We start from the raw sequence: 18,684 nt of genomic DNA, 5'->3' as shown, positions 1-18,684 counted from the left end.
TTCACAAAGCGATAGTAATTGTATTTGCACGTGATCAGAGGCGTTTTGTCTTTTGAAGCTGCAAGGTACTAGGTGGTCTCATTGTATGAATTGTTATTAGAGTTTGGGATTTAGGTGAACCTCTCCTGAACCATGGCTACGGATGCTGATAAAGTGAATCTCGACAGTATTATTCAGCGGCTCTTGGACGGTAGGTCATGTATCAACTTTTGCTCTAAAGTTTAACCCTTGTCATTTAATTTAATATTACAGTGTATACAGTAGTGTTCAGAAATTAATTTCATCATGACTGTGAATGACAATAATGTGGTGGTGTTTTCATATCCAGTGCGAGGTTCTCGTCCTGGTAAAAATGTACAACTAACAGAAGCAGAAATCAGAGGCCTCTGTATGAAATCTAGAGAGATTTTTCTCAGTCAACCCATCTTACTGGAGCTGGAAGCACCGTTAAAGATATGTGGTAAGCACATTTATATACATGTAGTTGCACAGTTTGCAGTTGAGAGTAGCGTGTGTGATGTGTGTGTGATGTGTGTGGGCGTATTACTAAGGCATCGCATTGTACATGCTATTGTGGCCAATTAATTGGCTCTATTTGGGTTTCCCTTGTCAAAGTACTAGGTATGAATTAATCCCCCAATATTAACACATACGTTTGATTGCCCTATTAGTGGGCTATCTAATCTGCTGTTTACAGTGTATATAGCTGTAGCGATAAACTGTTTTCTTACATGTAAGGAATCTAAACTTCCTACTCTACAGGTGACATTCACGGTCAGTACTATGATCTCCTCCGACTGTTTGAATATGGAGGCTTCCCTCCTGAGGCTAACTACCTGTTTCTAGGGGACTATGTTGACAGAGGTAAACAGTCACTTGAAACTATCTGCCTGCTCTTAGCCTACAAGATAAAATACCCTGAGAACTTCTTTTTGCTGCGGGGCAACCACGAGTGTGCCAGCATCAACAGAATATATGGCTTTTACGATGAATGTGAGTTGATAACGAGTGTGCATGCTTGTAATTGTGATTATTATGTCTATTTCCATTCATGAATGTCCGTATAGCGGGTAATTTTCGTTGGTGCAAATTTTCGTATGACTTAGAGGAGTTGTATTTCACATGTGCTTTCACTACTTCTACCTAGTTTGTTGCCCACTCAGTGATTAACTATTTTTGACTTACTATTACTTTAAACAGCGCGTAATTTACCATCTAGGGTACTCCTTTTCGTTTATGTGATTAAATGCCTTTTCGCTATCTTATTCCAGGCAAGCGGCGGTATAGCATCAGATTGTGGAAGACATTCACCGATTGTTTCAACTGTCTCCCGGTGTCTGCTATTCTAGACGAAAAAATCTTTTGTTGCCACGGTGGTAAGTGTATATGTGAACTGAGCCAAGTTCCCTTACATGTTTGCTTCTGGTGAGATTCCTAGTACACAGTGTCAGGTGTCTTGGAAACTGTAAACAATAATTATTATTGTCTAATGTTTCCAACATAATTAGTTGTACATGTGGGCATTATGGTACACTGTATAACCATAGTGACATAATAACTGTCGTATTAACTGTGTTAAGGAATGGCAGTTATAATTATAGCAAGCTGAATTGATCAATTTGTTTGTAGTAGGAGATTTGTCTTGTTTATACACCTTCTGTAGTGTATTTTCAGTTTACATTTTAAGGCTACGCTGGGGTACACTGTATGCATATGCATGACAAGTGTCATTCGGTTGGGCTAGTGCTAATGTTGAAATCTCTCACCAAGTTAACCGTGTTAACAGTAGCTAATGTCTAGTGTAAGTGTCATTCAATAAGAGCATAGTGTGACTGTTAGTGACATAGCAGAATGTAGCTCGTAAACACTATACAATAAATAGTGCCAGGTGGTAATGCTGAATGATGCAATCGGCATCTAAATTCTGTGTAGGTACATGTAATGTGATGTTGACATGTGTCCTGTATGAACGTATGTTTGTATAGCCCTGTGTTTACCTGAGCAGACCCATTAATGGAATTGTTATAACCCTTGTTAAGTTTTGTGCATGACTGTGTGCACTGTTTGGATAACCTCTTCCCCTGTGTGTGACCAAGCCTGGTTGTTGAAGTGTGTTGTGTTGTGTTATGCAGGTTTGTCCCCCGACCTTCAGTCCATGGAACAGATCCGACGGATAATGAGACCAACTGATGTGCCAGACCAAGGTGAGTCACGGGAACCGAAGCATTTGTACAGTAGATTTCCTAGTTAAGATTATCTTTTGTCTCACACCCTATCAATAAACAATGCTATGCTGCATTTTAGAGCACTGTTTTCATACAATTACCGTGTACTTTGCAATCTCCTATATTCAGTAAACCAAGCTTTCATATCCTGTAGGCCCAACTGCCCTTGTATTGACACCTATCAACTATATTGTTTGCTTGCCAACAGCATCTGTTTGAACATAGCCAAAGACAGGCTGTAATACTAAGCCTCTGTGTACAGTGCTACTCAGTACTATCATGTTCTTTGTTGATCCTGGGTGTGTTGTTGTGCTTGCACAGGTCTGTTGTGTGACCTCCTTTGGTCTGACCCTGACAAAGAGGTGACTACTGGCTGGGGGGAGAATGATAGGGGAGTGTCCTTCACCTTTGGCAATGATATCGTCAGCAAGTTCCTAAACAAGCACGACATGGACCTCATCTGTCGGGCGCATCAAGTAGTGGAGGATGGATACGAGTTCTTTGCCAAGCGACAGCTCGTAACTCTTTTCTCAGCACCCAATTATTGCGGGGAGTTTGATAATGCCGGGGCCATGATGAGTGTAGACGAGACCCTCATGTGCTCATTCCAGGTGTGTGTTTGTGTACATGGCCTATAGCTGTGTGTGTTTCAAGTTTTGTATGCTTTATTCATGCTAAGTGTAGAGGTTAAGCCAACTGTTTGTGTACTTAATCAGAGCATTGAATGACGTTGTAACGGATTGAAGTATGCTCTCGCCGAATTTCTTGTTTCTACGCTTTTTGGTGATTTTCCTGGCCAATCCTAGCAACGTGAATGCAAATGTGAATGCAAATGTTTTTCTAGTCGGTATTATAAGAATTTAGATAATGTCCAATCAAATACAGTATTGGTCTGACATGACCACCCTTGATAGTCACCATGGAGAGAGTGTGTACGAGAACATTTATAAATGTAATCAATGTGACTACTATAATACAAAAACACTACAATTAGAGTCTTTATGTTCATCATTGAATCAACTGTCCCAGCGTTTTATAGACCAGCGTTTTATAGAAACCTTGTTGTTCCATGCAGCATTAGTACTCATTTTCTCGGTCTGCTTTCTCTGAACAACTACTATCAGTAGAGTAGAATTAGAACTTAAACTAGATATTTTCCCACTCGCCATCTTGTCAGACCACGTGGCAGTATGGAAGGTCACATGCACTGATTGATTGGTAAAAGGCCGATGACGTAACAAATAACTGTTACATTGTATGTTCACATGGTTAGACATGCTGATCGAGTTTTGGATATGCCAATAAATGTGTGGATTTATACTATCCAACTCAAGTACGTGTATACTTCTGTTTTGGCACTTGTTTTCGATCCTCATTTAGGCATCAATACGTTGCCAATAACTGTTGTATAGAAACTCTAAACTGTTGGCTTCTTGTCTCTGTGAATTCCTAACAGTGTCGTGTTTTCCTTTGTGTGTGTGTTTGGCGAGGTTGAGTATAATTATACCACCCACTCAACCAAACCACTAAGACTGTGTACCGTAGTTGATTATGTCTGGTGCTAGATAGTTGCCAGATGGATTACTACCTTTTGAGGGGTGTCCTGTTAAACTGTTGACACAAGGTCTCAAAGCATCAGGTTACCTTTGTATCAGTAATTAGATCATGTTTGTCATAAATACTGCAATCTGATTGGTTAGAGGAAATGTTGAAAATCATGTACTTCAATAGAAAATCATGTACTTCGATAGAAAATCATGTACTTCACTTAGAAAATCATGTAGCAAAGATTAGATAAGAACATTCAAATCTGATTGGCTAAATACTCATGGTTGCTATGATCTAAAATGCTTAGACACTGTTTAGGAAGTTTCCACATGATTTAGAAGTCCTCAGGGCTAGTAGAACCCTCACTGCGTTTGGGATACTACAACCAGCCCTTTGGGCTTCTAAATCATGTAGAAACTTCCTAATCAGTGTCTAACTATTATGTAGTTGGTGGTGCTCAATTATGATGAGACAAATTGGGTGGGCAGATTGAATCAATAACATTAATTATTAGTAAAGATGCACATCCAAAGGGTTTAGAATGTAATGTGTACAAAACCGTGTAGAGTGATTGTATACTGTATATTTCGAGGGTATAAACTTTCGCGGAATAACCGTAGAAAGGTTTTCACATATATAAATTTTCGCGGAATAGCAGCCTTCTGCAGTATGCATGCATACGATATTAAATTTGTGGGTATAAATGTTTGCGGCACATGCTTAATCAGCGAAAACCGCAAACATTTACACTGAAATATACACGCTATACGTTATTCTGCTAAAAATTTTGTAATCTAACTCTGTGTTTTCTTCCCATGCATCCTCACAGATCCTCAAGCCAGCCAGTGATCGTAGAAAATTGTTCCCTCAGGGGGTTGGGGGACAGAGCAGGCCGATAACTCCGCCCAAGGGCAAAAATAAAGGAAAGAAATAACACTTGTTCTCTTGTAGCCGGTGCAGTGTGTATGAAAAACATTAATAGACTGTAGATCTGCACTTACACTCCTCTTTGTGATAAAAATATTTTGTACCATAATATCTGTCTTATATATACGTATGACACATGAATAGTCATTTATTATTTTGTCCCTTTGAATTGTGAACTAGTGTGAGTATTGCTAGCTGTGTACCTTCATCACTGCTTGTCTTTCATAAACTCACACAAAGTTTGTCCTTTATACTTTAATGTCACGAAAAAATAATAACGAATCGAGCTGCATGCTTTGATCAAAATTATTGTACAAAACCTCGAAAATAACCCGCTATATATGGTAATATAAAACGATCTCTAGATCTACCAAAATTATAGGGTGAACCTCTCTATTATTAAAAGGATAATTAGCTATAGGCACGGATTGATATAATTACAAAAGCAACCTAGCTAGCTCCCACGACGGACCTAGACTGTAAACCATGCCCCTTTCTATAATAGGTCAGCTAATAGCTTTTTGAAGGACAAACCAGCGCATAAACAAAAGAAATGAACAATATCCACGACATAATGTCATGTACGTACATAGTTATGTTGTTGACAAACTATACATGTACTTGCTATCTAATTCTCTGACCAAGTCAGTGTGTAGTGGGTTGAGTCTGAGAGTGGAGACAAACTCGTGGTACTTGTGGGGGTGGTGTTTGACCACACCCAGCAGGGCCGTGTACAGTCTGGTGGCTTTGTCAGCATTAATCTCGTTTAGCTGGTTAGTTTCTTGCAATACACGCTCAGTGATGAGTCCGACTGATAGCAAATAAACAGCTACAGCTTTGGGTTCTTGGGAGAGTGACTGGACCATCTTCTCACTGCAGCTCACCAGCACACTGTAGCCAGAGTTACCTGCAGGAGAGAGGAAACGCTAAGGCATGGTACGCCCACACACTGGAGTAAAAAATATGTGTACTGTGAACAAATAGACGTACAATACAGTCATGCATGTACATGGCACAGTAGGAGGAAGTGGAAACGATTATCATACTCTACCAAGATTACGCCTACCCCCGCTTTTGAGTGAGAGTTCCTGCATTAGGCTAATTCCTCGAGAGTACGCCCACCAGCATTTGTCAGTGAGCAGTTGTCAAGCAGTTTCTTTGTGTAAGCTGGTTAGCTCTGAACATTAGATATAGCTAGATCCAATAATTGATACTATTTGCATGTCACTATAACTTTCTGATGCAGATTCTTGACTTGTGTACTTTTCTTTATATACCTAGCTACTTTATCCATGCATTACCATATTGACGTATTCATTGTATTTCAAGAGCTGGCAGGCCTCAGATACAGACAGAAAGACTTTAATGAGTGGGTGTAATTTTAATTTCGAGTCAGAATGGGCTTAATTTTGCATAATAAAAGTAGCATTTTATACCGCATGACAGGTTAATAGCCACGGTTAAGTTTGTATTCTCGATTTTAGGTAGCCTAGGCCGCAGTATGCTACCTAAAATCGAGGCTACTGGCTTATTGGAAGCCAGCTAGCCTGCCTAATAGCCATTAGACCATAGGAAACCTAAAGCCAGGTCATAGGTTCCTTGTTTTCATAGTTTTATTGTGCTCTCACTGAGTTATAGTAACAACAACAAAATAGTAATACTCCTTCCCTCATGGTTTTTTTTACTTGTTCATGTGACGGGAACATGTGTACCTCGAATAAAGGCCGTGAGTAGCTAGCTAGCTAGCCATGCAGCCAACGTGCAAGTTCGTTTCGACAATGAAGCTTTAACATCGAAATCTGAAACTTTAAAAACCAATAACTTGTTGTGTGAAGGCTATATATCCATACTGTAAATGCAGCGCTATGACATCCAGGTGGAGTAGACTCAAATATTACAGATAAACCAAACGACTACTATACCCGTAGCCACCCACGCGCCTCGGGTAATAAGTCGTGGCCTAACAATGCACTATAAAAACACAGCATGACTGACATCGGACACTCACCACTGACTCCACTGAGTGTATGAATGTCCCTGAGTAGACAGTCTACAGCTCTCAACAGATTAGCTCCATTTTCCACCAGGTCAACAAGAGCAGCTGTCTCCTCTAATTGGTCTGTATCATTGAGAATGAGAGGAACCCCCAACGATATCATAAGCACATGTTCTCACTTTGACAGTGTCTGAGTTTGACCTTGGTTACCAGACAAAGCTGGTGAGATAAAGCTTCCATCTTAGAGAGACCGGCTTCAATGTTCTCACTGATGCTCTGTACTGTGCACTCCTCGACAACCCTCTTGGTTACTACAAGGACAGACGCTATCTCTGTCTGTATGGAATCAGTGTGGGCTGCCAGCTCGCTCAGAGAAGATGACCTTTAGAAAAAAAGCAATAATCAGACTTCCACACAAATGCGTCGTACCTCAGAGAAGTAGTCATTCTCTCCATCAGAGACACTACATGTACACTATGCACAGTAAAGCCAAGTTGTGTGTCACTCACTGCCAGGGCAGACCTTCTCAACTCATCAGTGGCCTCCTAAAGAAATATGATAAATACACTGTACAATAGTTTGCATTAAGTACATATATACGTGCTACGGTGGAACCTCTTATAACGGACTCTCTAAAAAGCGGACAGCATGCTTTGTACCAACTGCTTTTACTATCTAACTATAGTGTACTTGCAACCCCGAATAGCGGACACTTTTAAACTCCAGACAAGCCTTGAACAAAGATACAGAATTAACCTCTTATAACGGACGAAGGGTGTGGTTTTAAATCTATATCGAAAAATGGCATCCCCTACCTGCTGCTACACATTCATCATCTTTGCGCACTAAGACATTGTTGTCACACACGCACGCACGCACGCACGCACGCACGCACGCACACACACACACACACACACACACACACACACACACACACACACACACACTCTACATACCAGTACCTTATTAAAATACATTTGGGTAATTAATGGATCTTCAAGGATAGAAGCCAGAGGATAGAAGCATGTAGAGTAAGTAACCGATCTTCGCCAGATACCTATAATCGGCGGCTATTGCTCGAAGCACAAGACGATTTTGCACAAAACTAACTACATGGACCTACAGATAGGTAAGAAAGTAACAGCTCCCAAAAATTTGGAAAACATAACTCGCTTGCGGACGGAGTGGTGGTCATGAGAAGTGAGGTGCCGAATTGATCAATTGTCGTCAGTGAGACATAATTATTTTATCTCTGTTTGCACGCTTACTAAGCACTGAAACTACCAGCACTAAACAATACTTCTTGGCACAACTCTAACTAGTGAGCACTATATACTTGCAGGCAAAGCAGCGTTAGCTGCAGATAGAGCCCTACCCAGTAGAGCTGACGAAAATTTTGCAAAAAATAATGCTGATTCAGCAATAATTGTGCACAGTCAGCAATAATTAAACTGGGATTAGCCTCGATTCCAGGCCGCACTGAAGATTATGTGCACAATTATTGCTGAATCAGCATTATTTTTTTGTAAAATTTCCGTCAGCTCTACTGGGTGGGGCTCGATCTATAGCTAACACTGCTTTGCCTGCAAGTAGTGCTCACTAGTTAGAGTTGTGCCAAGAAGTATTGTTTAGTGCTGGTAGTTTCAGTGCTTAGTAAGCGTGCAAAGACGGAGATAAATGTCTCACTGACGACAATTGATCAATTCGGCACCTCACTTCTCATGACCACCACTCCGTCTGCAAGCGAGTTATTCTTTCCAAATTTTTGGAGCTGTTACTTTCTTACTCATCTGTAGGTCCATGTAGTTAGCTTTGCAAATTGTCTTGTGCTTCGTGCAATAGCCGCCGATTATAGGTATCTGGCAAAGATCGGTTACTTACTCTAGATCGGTTACTTACTCTAGATATAATTATATTGCATTTCCTGTCAATGAAAAGGGGTGTGTAACCTTATAATATAATTATGGTATAACCTCCCAATATCGGACAAAACCTCCTGCACCAACTTGTCTGTTATTTATGTCGAGTCAACAAAGAAGTTACCTTCTATCTAAGAGGCAAACTTAAGTTATACAAATGCACCCACTATACACCATTTCAAGAGGCTACACTGTACAAACTTAATGTAATGTACAAACGTAACTATACCTGTAGTTTAGTAGTATCCACAGTAATTGTAGGGATGGGTGCTTTCAATGATAAGTGAACTTTGACCTGGGGAAGCAGTCCAGACAAGGAGATGGTACAGATGGTTCTCTTGGGAGCATTCTCCTCAGGGAAGAACCTGCAGATTATCCTGGGAGGGTAGTCGTGGAGATAATCGGCTCTGAACTTCTCCATCCCAGGTTGATCCACTTCACTACGCGAGATCTAAGAAATGAAGGGAATGTGATTTTAAGAGTGTGTCCAATTTTACATTTTACCAATTCCTTGTCTGGTTCCACAGACCATCCCTGCACTGGGTGAATGCTGAGAGTGGCACACATATCAATAAACTTCAGTGATCCTTGAGTCGTCCTGTAAATTGACTTTGAAGACACCTCAGGATAGTCTCGTGGGATTACCACTTTATCAAGTTTCTCCAGAAACTATAATAATATTTAAAGCCGTAAGAATAGAATATTATACACTAGATCTATATATTCGATCCATACCTTAGCGTAGAAGCTCCCAAAGAGACAGACTGCAATGATGGCTATTCTGTCCCCAACTGTCTGTGGAGGAGACTGGTAAACTCTGACAGTATAGAGGTTAGGACTCTCAGGTTCTGTGGGGTCATCAGACTGGCTGGCAGCATCCCGGCCTGCAACAAAAGCATGCCACTCACACTACAAGCACATTTCTTTATACACTCACCTCCAACACGAGCTTGATGACCAACTTTAAAGAACTGCTTCTTTGACAGACATCTGGTCAGTCTCCCTGTGTTCCCCCCTAGAGTGAACTCTGACCTGCCCTCTTGTACCCTCTGGTACTCATACACACTCTTTGATCCAGATCTCTTGGGGTACGAGTCAGCTTGGAGAAAGAGGAGGTCATCAGCTTCTTCTTGGGTGGACACTCGTACATGATGCTCCATGCTCAGGGTCACTTCTCCGTTTAGACCTTCACCAGAGATCAAGTAAGATGGACTTGCAGATTGAATGCCTTCAGGCATCAAAAACACATCTCTGGAGGCAAGGCTGGGTTGGACTTTAATGCCCACAGAGGTTCCTGCTGAGACAGCATTAGCTGGAACAGTCACTTCAACTCCATTGTCGAAGTCGGCATGTCCACCACTGGGGGTGAACACCTTCTTTTGAGGCTCGCCATAGAAAATGACATCAGGGTGTGCGGAGATTTGGTGCAAGGGATCTACACAGTAGGTAAAACACACAGAACCATGTGCTGGATACGGCAGAAGAACATACACACTTACATCCAGGTGGTGTGGAAAGGGTTTCCCTTGTTGCATTGTTCCGGTAGACTGGCTTCTCCCTAAAGTACACTCACATTCATAAAGCTAGTGACTCAACTGTGCAATAGTCAACTCACGTTTCTGCGTCAGTGACAGCAGTCCAGTTTTTGGGGAGAACCTGAACAGACTGCAGACGTGGCTGAGCATTTGTGGGGGAGGGCAGAGACATGTAATGGTATTTCATCTACAGTATTAATGTATCAGCTCATTTTCCAAAGAAAAGTATTAGCTTATCAGTGAAAATAAACTGAAATAGGCAAAGTAAATGAAAAATATGTTTTGATAAATGTACATGTACTTCAATCGGCATGAACTAAAACACCCATGATCAGAGTAGCTTATTGAGGTGTACAGACTCACATGTGATTCAGCTTCTTCTAGAAGCTTAATTGTTGGTTGGTTAGAGCGATCTGATTTATTGGCCACCATCAGAGCAGTCTCTCCATCCTGTAATGATGCACAGATGTACATGTACATTGTAAGTGGTAAAGTAGTCTCGTGTGTATATAGCATGTGACAGAACATACTGACAATGGTAATTGCACAGAGGTCGGTTATACAATTAGCACGTAATTTTCGTATAACTATGCAGCATACTCTATGAAGTACATGTGCTCACTCTATTAATGATGTTAACTGAAGCCCCCAATGAGAGAAGCTCCTTGACAGTATCTTCATATCCATAGCAGGCTGCCATCATGAGTGGAGTGTGCCCATCCTGCAAGAGTGGACAGTGACAACACAATATGAATGTGCATTGAATAAACAATGCAGGCTTTCACTGCACTGCTCTACCACATCCATAAGTGAGAACACAAGCACATACAGTACATATAAAATTAAAACCGGCTGATACGCACGTCGGTTTAAATGCACAGGGAAATGTACATGCATGATTATAACAATAATCGCATGTTGTCCTATTATTCACTGGGATTCGTACAGTGATTAATCGTGTATCAGTAATTGCACGTCGTCCTTGACGACAGCACGTTCGAATAACGGCCGCGGCTAATTTTTTTTACTGAAACTGCAGCTAAAACTGTCCTTAAAACTGCATCACAAACGATTAACAATCAATAGTATGGCTACTCGTGCAATCACTCTTAGCCATACTATACTAATTATTACCCTAAGGTGACATATTTTCACAGGTAGATTTTTCTGCAATTTCACTGCTGGTACTAAAGTTGTGAAATTAATGTTACTCATAGCGTTTGTAATTACTGCATTTTCCAATTATTATCCACGAGTACACATTTTGCGATTTTACGACTTTACTCACATTCGCAGAAATAGTAGAAATAGCAGAAAAATTAATTATAATACTTGCGAAAATAATTATGTTTACTTACTACTGCACAACATGGCACTACCTTTTAGCATTTTCACGTATTTTCCCCTATTTATACCTCTGCAGAGAAGGATCATAATTATCTGAAAACTGACGGCACAGCTAGTTTGTAGCTATTTTTCTATAATTGTGTGTTATGAGATTCAAAAAACGTTCACATGCATAGATATACTAAAATTACACTAATATCGCACTTCACCGCAAATGAGTGACTGGCTCTACATGTAAGTAAGGAAGTAAGTAAGGTTTTTGCCTCCTCGTACAAGCATCGTCATGATTATTATTCTGCCATCAGTTTCCAATACAGTCTTGGCCACAGGATTTTTCTCAGATTTGCGATCGCTTTCACGAGGCACATGACCTCTCGAGGCTCGACTTTTGTTAGTTGCCACCTTTACGTAACTCTTTGAGGGCTCTGGGTTGGCCTCGAATCATCATTGCTCAAAGAGAGCGGCCAGTTATCGAGAAATACATCGGACTAGAGAAGAACCTCAGCTACTCTGTCTACCGAGTTATCGTCTACCCGATTCTTATATATTCTCATACGTACACTCTGTCTTAGATCTACTCTGTCTTCCTAAATTCTCATCTATTGCATCTAGTATCATTATTACATGCAAATTACTACCATTTAAATGAAAGCACCGTGGGCGCTGATGCCTCGAGGTGTTAAAGCTACATGTCATAACATAAAGCTACTAGCATAATACACACATGATCAACATTAATATGCATGCAGGGAAACTTAAAGAGTGAGTAACCATGATTTTAAAAACAATCTATGCCAAAAGTCAAGTCTAAATGAGAATGGCTGCACTAGCAGAGCCTTGCAGCTCTCTTCTCACTCTTGCAGCTACCAATAGCTAGCGTTCTAGTGCAGAGCTAACTACTAAGTAGAGTATCAACACTCCATAGACAAGTTTTGCTATGCACTCTTCTGAAAAGGCTGCAATGGCATTCCAAGTAAGCAGAACTACGAGAACGAAGCATTATTTTGCAAATCCACGAATTAAATCGAAGTAAACATGATTAGAAGCCTATAGAAACTCTTACTTGCACTTGATTGATCCTTGAGCAGCTGTAGCAGTCTACACAGATACACAGACACAGACACAGACACACAAACACAGACACACAAACACACTACCGTATACCTCGCTTGCGCATGCGCACCGAGGCATAATAACCAGTGCCAAATGATTTTATATTTGATAGTTACAAGCATGCCTATAGATACATCGGTTTAGTAATTAGATGCTCACCTTGTCAGCCAAATCCACCACGGCTCCATAGGAGAATAGCTCTCTGACACAGTCAGTGTGACCTTCACTGGCTGCCCACCAGAGTGCACGAGTATGCCCAACCTACAACAGTGAGAGCATAAAGTAACTTTTGACAACACATCTGCGTGCATGATAGACCATAAATAAAGTAAATTAAGGAACTTGATTGGCACTGAGAAAATGCAACTAACCGTGATGTGTTACCTTATTTTTAAACAGCTCGCAAGAAAGTATTATCGAGGAAAATTATGCAGCCGAGTTCATCAACACACACACACAAATAAGCAATTAAGACAAGTAATAATGGCTCGCCAGTGTTCAGGGGCATAAACCAAGGGGATACTAAATCAGTAGTAAATCAAGCTGTCTTGACTGTATACACTAGTCGTAATCTATACACACTTCACCAGCAAGGCAATCTATTTAATCGAGGAAAGGGGCAGGGCGGCTCAAAAGAATTTCTTAACAGCCATCGAGTTAGCTCGTGAAGAATTTACTAATTGTAGGCATTTTCTTCAGTCTGTAGATAGATAGAAGCAAGAACTCTTCGAGCTGCCCTCAAGTATACTATAAACACGTAGGTCACTGTGTACTTCTTGTTTGAGTCTTTCTTTCTCTACTATTTGACGACTGAAATTGGCTATGACCACCCAATATTTGCAGTCACGATTGTGCCATCTAGTTAGCGTACTGATGTATGTAGCTAGCAAGCCAGAGGATGTACAACAGGCAGGAGCAATTAGGCTTGATTGCACATGTAGGCCTAGGTTTATGTATGCTGAGTCAGCTAATCAACTGTACTATTGCTCCTGCATGTGTACCTCCTTTGCTAGCAAGTGCTGTAATAGTTCTTCAGTATTACGCACATAAATAATAGAAACAATGTCTCAAAAAATACAATAATTCATGAGCAAACACTGCATCGTAACCTTAATGTTAGCGCCTTTAGGGATCTCATAAAGACACTACACAACCATCACTGAGGTGGTCATGCATCAACATGCTGCCTATAGACACATCAATTAGTTTGTATCAGATACTCACCTCGTTAGCCAGGTCCACCACGGCTCCATAAGAGAGCAGCTCTCTAATGCAGTCAGTGTGACCTAGGTAGGCGGCCCACCGGAGTGGAGTACACCCATCCTACAAGTTAATGAGAAAACCCAGTACAACATATCTGTGTGATAGACCATAAATATATAAAGTAAAAGAGCGTGATTGGCAAAAACTGAAAACATTTATTTCAGATACACCCAGTCTGGATCGGTGAGTCACAGTTCGCTCGCCCCATTATCAGAACAATTATTAAACGCTGGTGCATGGTGCTCAGTGTTAAAATTCCGGCCAAATTAATGAGTGTACGAACAAATTAAGGACATGCACCTTGTTAGCCAGGTCCACCAAGGCTCCATAGGAAAGCAGCTCTCTAACACAGTCAGTGCGAGCTTCACTGACTGCCCACCGGAGTGGAGTCCACCCATCCTACAAGAGTGAGAGCATAATTCAGTACAGTAAACGTTTGACAACACAGATAAATACAGTAATGGAAGAGAAATGGCAACCAGCAAAAAATAAAACTATTCGTGATGCGCTACATATAATTATAGAAACTTTACTCCATGATCATAATTATTGCAGCCTTATGTTAAATTAAAAACGTATAGGTAAACACAAGACAACTGTACTCCAGCAGCCCAGTTTGTCAACATACACACAAAAAGCAAGATAAGGGGAAAAGGATACTAATCTATATATGTACGACAGTGCTTCTCACTTTAACTTTTAATTACTCGCAATTTCCAATTATCTGCGAGTACAAATTTTTGCGTTCTTATTCGCAAAATTAATACCTGCCAAAATATGTCACCTTGACCATTTACCTGCTAAAAATTTTTAATAATGATTTTCGCTAACATTTCTATCTCTATTACCTCGCCCGATTCACGTGCACATTTCTGCAACAATTAAGCTCCCACCCACTGTCTTCAATTTTAGCCCCCTTTTTCCTCATTAGTAGCCACACCCAACACCCTAGTGAAACCCCTCCCCTTTCCACATAATGGTCAGAATGTACAGGAGATTCTTGATATTTTTGGTGACCTCAAAGTACTATTGGAACTGCAGGACAACACCTATATCAGGACATGATGAGGTTGGTAGCAAATAGTCTCGCGGGCCATACTTGAAGACTGATACCACGTATGGTGACTATAGCAAGCTTTTTGTGTCGCAGTGGAATTTAATTTATTACATCCTGTTATGGCTGCATTAACCGCAATATTGCAGTACAAAAACCTCGAGTCCTTTCCCCACAGAAGAAGTATAGACACTATACAGCGACTGAAAGTGGAAGAAGCTACCATGCAAATGAACATACATAAAGACCACCAAGACAATGGATTATCCATACACAATAATTGTATTTACATCTCTAGAGCTGCACATACAAGAAAAATGTTGTCTATTGCACTGATTTCTGTTTCCATATCACATGTTCAGGGTCTTGGCCTTTTCTATGGAGGGCCATTTGTGACAAAAATAGGTACTACATGTACATGTTGATTTCAAACCGCGAGTAGGGAAAACACGTTCAGAGAACACGTATATGGAGCGCATGTAGCCTACATGCGTCTAGGAAACGCGTGTAGGCTACACGTGTCTAGGTAAACATGTCTAGAAAACACGTGTATAGGCTACACACGGCTAGAGGAAACATTACACGCGTTTGTAGAGTACATATACTGGAAACTACACCTCTTTCTCTTTCCCAAAGAAAGGGGCATGGTTTCCACTCTAAGTAATTTACAGTGGCTCTATTTAGGGTACATAGAAAACATCGAGAAAACATGGCAGAAGCAGAAACTCTCAACAATCATATTGATCTATGTATTGCCATTTAGAAGACATTTGTATTAGTTGTTTCCTAGACGCGTGTAGGCTACACGCGCTCCCTATATGCGTTCTCTGAACATGTCTTCCCTACTCGCGTTTCCTATACGCGCTCTCTGAATGTGTATTCCCTACTAACTCACGTTTCCTATACGCGTTCTCTGAATGTGTCTTCCCTACTCGCGTTTCCTATACGCGTTCTCTGAATGTGTCTTCCCTACTAACTCACGTTTCCTATACGCGTTCTCTGAACGTGTCTTCCCTACTCATGTTTTGAAATCAACATGTACATGTACATGTAGTACCCATTTTTGACAAATGGCCCTCCATACTTTTCTGCCCGAAATAAAACCATAGTTCTGCCAACTTTTGGGCTCCCTGTTCTTACTTTTCACTTTTGACTGCAGCTATCCATCAGCTAGATATTCAAGAAAGCAATTATACAATGGTAGTCTTGATCCTTTAGAGTGACTGATTGTACAACCAACACAGTACACTCAGTGTAGCTTGTCAACTTTTAGCAATGGCGGACGATTGTAAACGACACCCCTTTTGAATGCTTGCGGTATATATTTGTGTGGAAATTCTTGAAATTCAATCGTTCCGAAATTCCAGAACTCGACACGAAAACCTGGCTATATTTATCATAATTATGTGGTATCAAAATCAATTCCAAGTATGGCCTGTGAGACTAGGTACCAAATTGTAGCGTACAACCTCAGCTACCTGCCAAACGACGTCTCTTGAACCCCAGTTAAGGGGGGATTTTGCCTCCCTTCCATACACGTTTGGGTGAGGAGGCGCGCCAAAAACACAGGGGAAAAATTATGTTTTACTACATGTAGCAACTTCGTGCGCTCTATGTGACATTTCTGATTTACGCAGTGCAAGGAACGCGTTTCTGACTCAATATTGAGTCAATAGCAAGTACTTATTAATAAAGGGTTAAGGTAGTATCAGATACTCACCTTGTCAGCCAGGTCCACAATGGCTCCATATGAAAGCAGCTCTCTCACACAGTCAGTGTGACCTCTATTGGCTGCCCACCGGAGTGGAGTCCACCCATACTACAAGAGTGAGAGCATTCAGTAACTGTTGACAACACAGAATAAAGGGGGATGGGCATTATAGTATCTGACGTCATTCACTCACACACAAAAGTACAATAGTTATTGTCTACTACATCAACATTATTTTATGTAATAAACCTTTGAGGCCGAGGCCAAGGATGGTTATTGTAGTGACAATAGTGTTATATAATTATTGTATATACCCACGAGAATAAAAACAAAATCCTTATAAACTATATGTATAGCCATTTAGCTACCTCACCTTGGTAGCTACCAGCCTCAAAAAACGAACTGTATCAGTTACCGGTTATTTTCGAGGCACTAAATTTTCACAGATTGCTCAAACTAAACATTTTGCACATTTTATTTGAGGATAGTGGTTCAAATGACCACACCCTACAGTTACGAGTAGAGGTTTCAATACCGGAAGTAAACCAATTTTTGAAGCACTAAATTTTTGAGGATCGAGGTCAATCCTTAAAAACCTGGAACATTTAGTGCCTCAAAAATAACCAGTATGTCTTAATTATATAATTATGCCTCTTTAGTTACCATAGTTTGTGTTTAGATAATTATCTCTGTAGAGTTTCCTGGAGCAGCTAGAGCCTAGCTCCCTCAATGGTATTTTGTTCTGTACAATAAGCTCTCTGTTGTAAAGAGGCTTTATTTGAGTTCATGGGCCACGGAGGAATTCCAAAGTGACCAATGATAGTACTCACAAGTATCAGGTGACTTGAATAGGAGACAGCATAATAATAATGAAACTTTGCGTGCGGTTGAGCAGCAAGCAATGATGTGGTTAAGCATGTAATCTCATTTTATGGTTTTGTCATATTTACAGCGTCGTAATACATTCCATTGTGCCATGACTTTACGTAAATAGTGCTCAGACGTTCCTCTCTGAGAGGTGCAGCTGATTCATGAGACTATGTGCTCAAGGCAAGGGAGTTTATGAGGAATGTGCTCTAGGGCTGGGACTGTCCTACCTACGTATAGTTGCTATGATACAGAAGCCAAATGGGGTATATAAACTATAGATCTCTGTTACAAAAACAGTCTGAACACACTGTTCACGTTGATTTTCATGAGTAAAAAAATTTCAATCACCTTCATTGCCTGCACTGCATTGCATGCGTTCCGGTAAACTAGGCGTGTGTGGAGGTCATGAAAATAACGAATAATTATTTTACCCTACGAAAATTAATTACCCGCTACGACAAAAAAACACTGTTTTCTAATCAATTGCTTTATAGATTCACGACCTTAATTATTAATCATTCATCATTCCCCATATACCGTAATCGCCCATATACCGTAATCGTTCTAATTATAGAACCAGCAAAAAATAATTAATGTATGAAAAAATTTGATTTTATATGGTGGTATAATCATGGGCATTAAAAAAGAGGGCGTCCTAACCGAGGCTGGTTCTATAATTAGAACGCTTATGGTACATTACGGTAAAAGTTATTTATCCGTTTTGCCGCTGTGTAATGCAATGAAGCTCAACGCACAAGGTGAATGCTCTATGAGCATGATTGTTATAAAGGTGCCCATTATGCCAGCATAACCTATACGTACCTACGTAGAAGTAGACAGGGATTAAATGTGAGTAAAACATGGAGTCACGCAACTAGCTGAGCAGAGCCGGCCACTGTTCTGACAGGCGACTATCAAGCTAGCAAAAACAGACTTTCAGCTCTACATACCCGGTACCCATATTAAAACAAGCTTACTTTATCCACACTGTTGACATCATCTCCCCTCTTGATGGCATTTCGCACATCACTCAAATCACCAACCTTGGCAGCAGTGTGTATGTTCATTTCACCAGCTAGCTAGGTAGACTACGACGTATAGCTAGCTAGCTATATATCTATAGATCTTGGTTTGGTGATTTGGTAAAGATTGTCAGTTACACAATGAAGTTGGCAA

General features: G+C 40.6%; 2 protein-coding genes across 2 annotated transcripts; one reads left to right on the top strand and one right to left on the bottom strand.

Annotated features, from left to right (window-relative positions):
- The first annotated feature begins 18 nt into the window (after window positions 1–18).
- LOC135340071 (serine/threonine-protein phosphatase alpha-2 isoform) lies at window positions 19–4,859 on the top strand. The gene is made up of 7 exons (XM_064536366.1): window positions 19–190; window positions 329–460; window positions 763–993; window positions 1,272–1,376; window positions 2,133–2,204; window positions 2,547–2,836; window positions 4,603–4,859. The coding sequence occupies exons 1-7, from the start codon at window positions 133–135 to the stop codon at window positions 4,705–4,707; spliced, it is 993 nt and encodes a 330-aa protein (XP_064392436.1). The 5' UTR covers window positions 19–132; the 3' UTR covers window positions 4,708–4,859.
- Window positions 4,860–5,236: 377 nt separating this feature from the next.
- On the bottom strand, window positions 5,237–18,684 carry LOC135340065 (uncharacterized). Its single transcript, XM_064536355.1, has 17 exons — window positions 18,486–18,684; window positions 16,648–16,746; window positions 14,174–14,272; window positions 13,835–13,933; window positions 12,770–12,871; window positions 10,773–10,871; window positions 10,514–10,600; window positions 10,231–10,292; window positions 10,115–10,173; window positions 9,553–10,050; window positions 9,351–9,499; window positions 9,120–9,284; window positions 8,845–9,066; window positions 7,126–7,241; window positions 6,876–7,078; window positions 6,709–6,819; window positions 5,237–5,607 (listed from the first exon to the last, which is right to left on the bottom strand). The coding sequence occupies exons 1-17, from the start codon at window positions 18,573–18,575 to the stop codon at window positions 5,294–5,296; spliced, it is 2,574 nt and encodes an 857-aa protein (XP_064392425.1). The 5' UTR covers window positions 18,576–18,684; the 3' UTR covers window positions 5,237–5,293.

The sequence above is a fragment of the Halichondria panicea genome, chromosome 8 (assembly GCF_963675165.1).
Source record: "Halichondria panicea chromosome 8, odHalPani1.1, whole genome shotgun sequence".
Taxonomy (NCBI): Eukaryota; Metazoa; Porifera; class Demospongiae; order Suberitida; family Halichondriidae; genus Halichondria; species Halichondria panicea.
The sequence above is the reverse complement of the archived record's forward strand: the minus strand, read 5'-3'. Positions and strand labels throughout refer to the sequence as shown.

Bases quoted from the DNA above. Each gene is read 5' to 3' on its own strand.
- LOC135340071 (XM_064536366.1), top strand. From the start codon at position 133: ATGGCTACGGATGCTGATAAAGTGAATCTCGACAGTATTATTCAGCGG. The intron at 1,377-2,132 runs GTAAGTGTATAT...TGTGTTATGCAG, and splicing joins AATCTTTTGTTGCCACGGTG to GTTTGTCCCCCGACCTTCAG. The intron at 2,205-2,546 runs GTGAGTCACGGG...GTGCTTGCACAG, and splicing joins AACTGATGTGCCAGACCAAG to GTCTGTTGTGTGACCTCCTT.
- LOC135340065 (XM_064536355.1), bottom strand. From the start codon at position 18,575: ATGAACATACACACTGCTGCCAAGGTTGGTGATTTGAGTGATGTGCGA. The intron at 12,872-13,834 runs GTGAGTATCTGA...TCACTGTTGTAG, and splicing joins TGGTGGACCTGGCTAACGAG to GTTGGGCATACTCGTGCACT. The intron at 9,500-9,552 runs GTGAGTGTATAA...CTTTTGTTGCAG, and splicing joins TCATCAAGCTCGTGTTGGAG to GCCGGGATGCTGCCAGCCAG.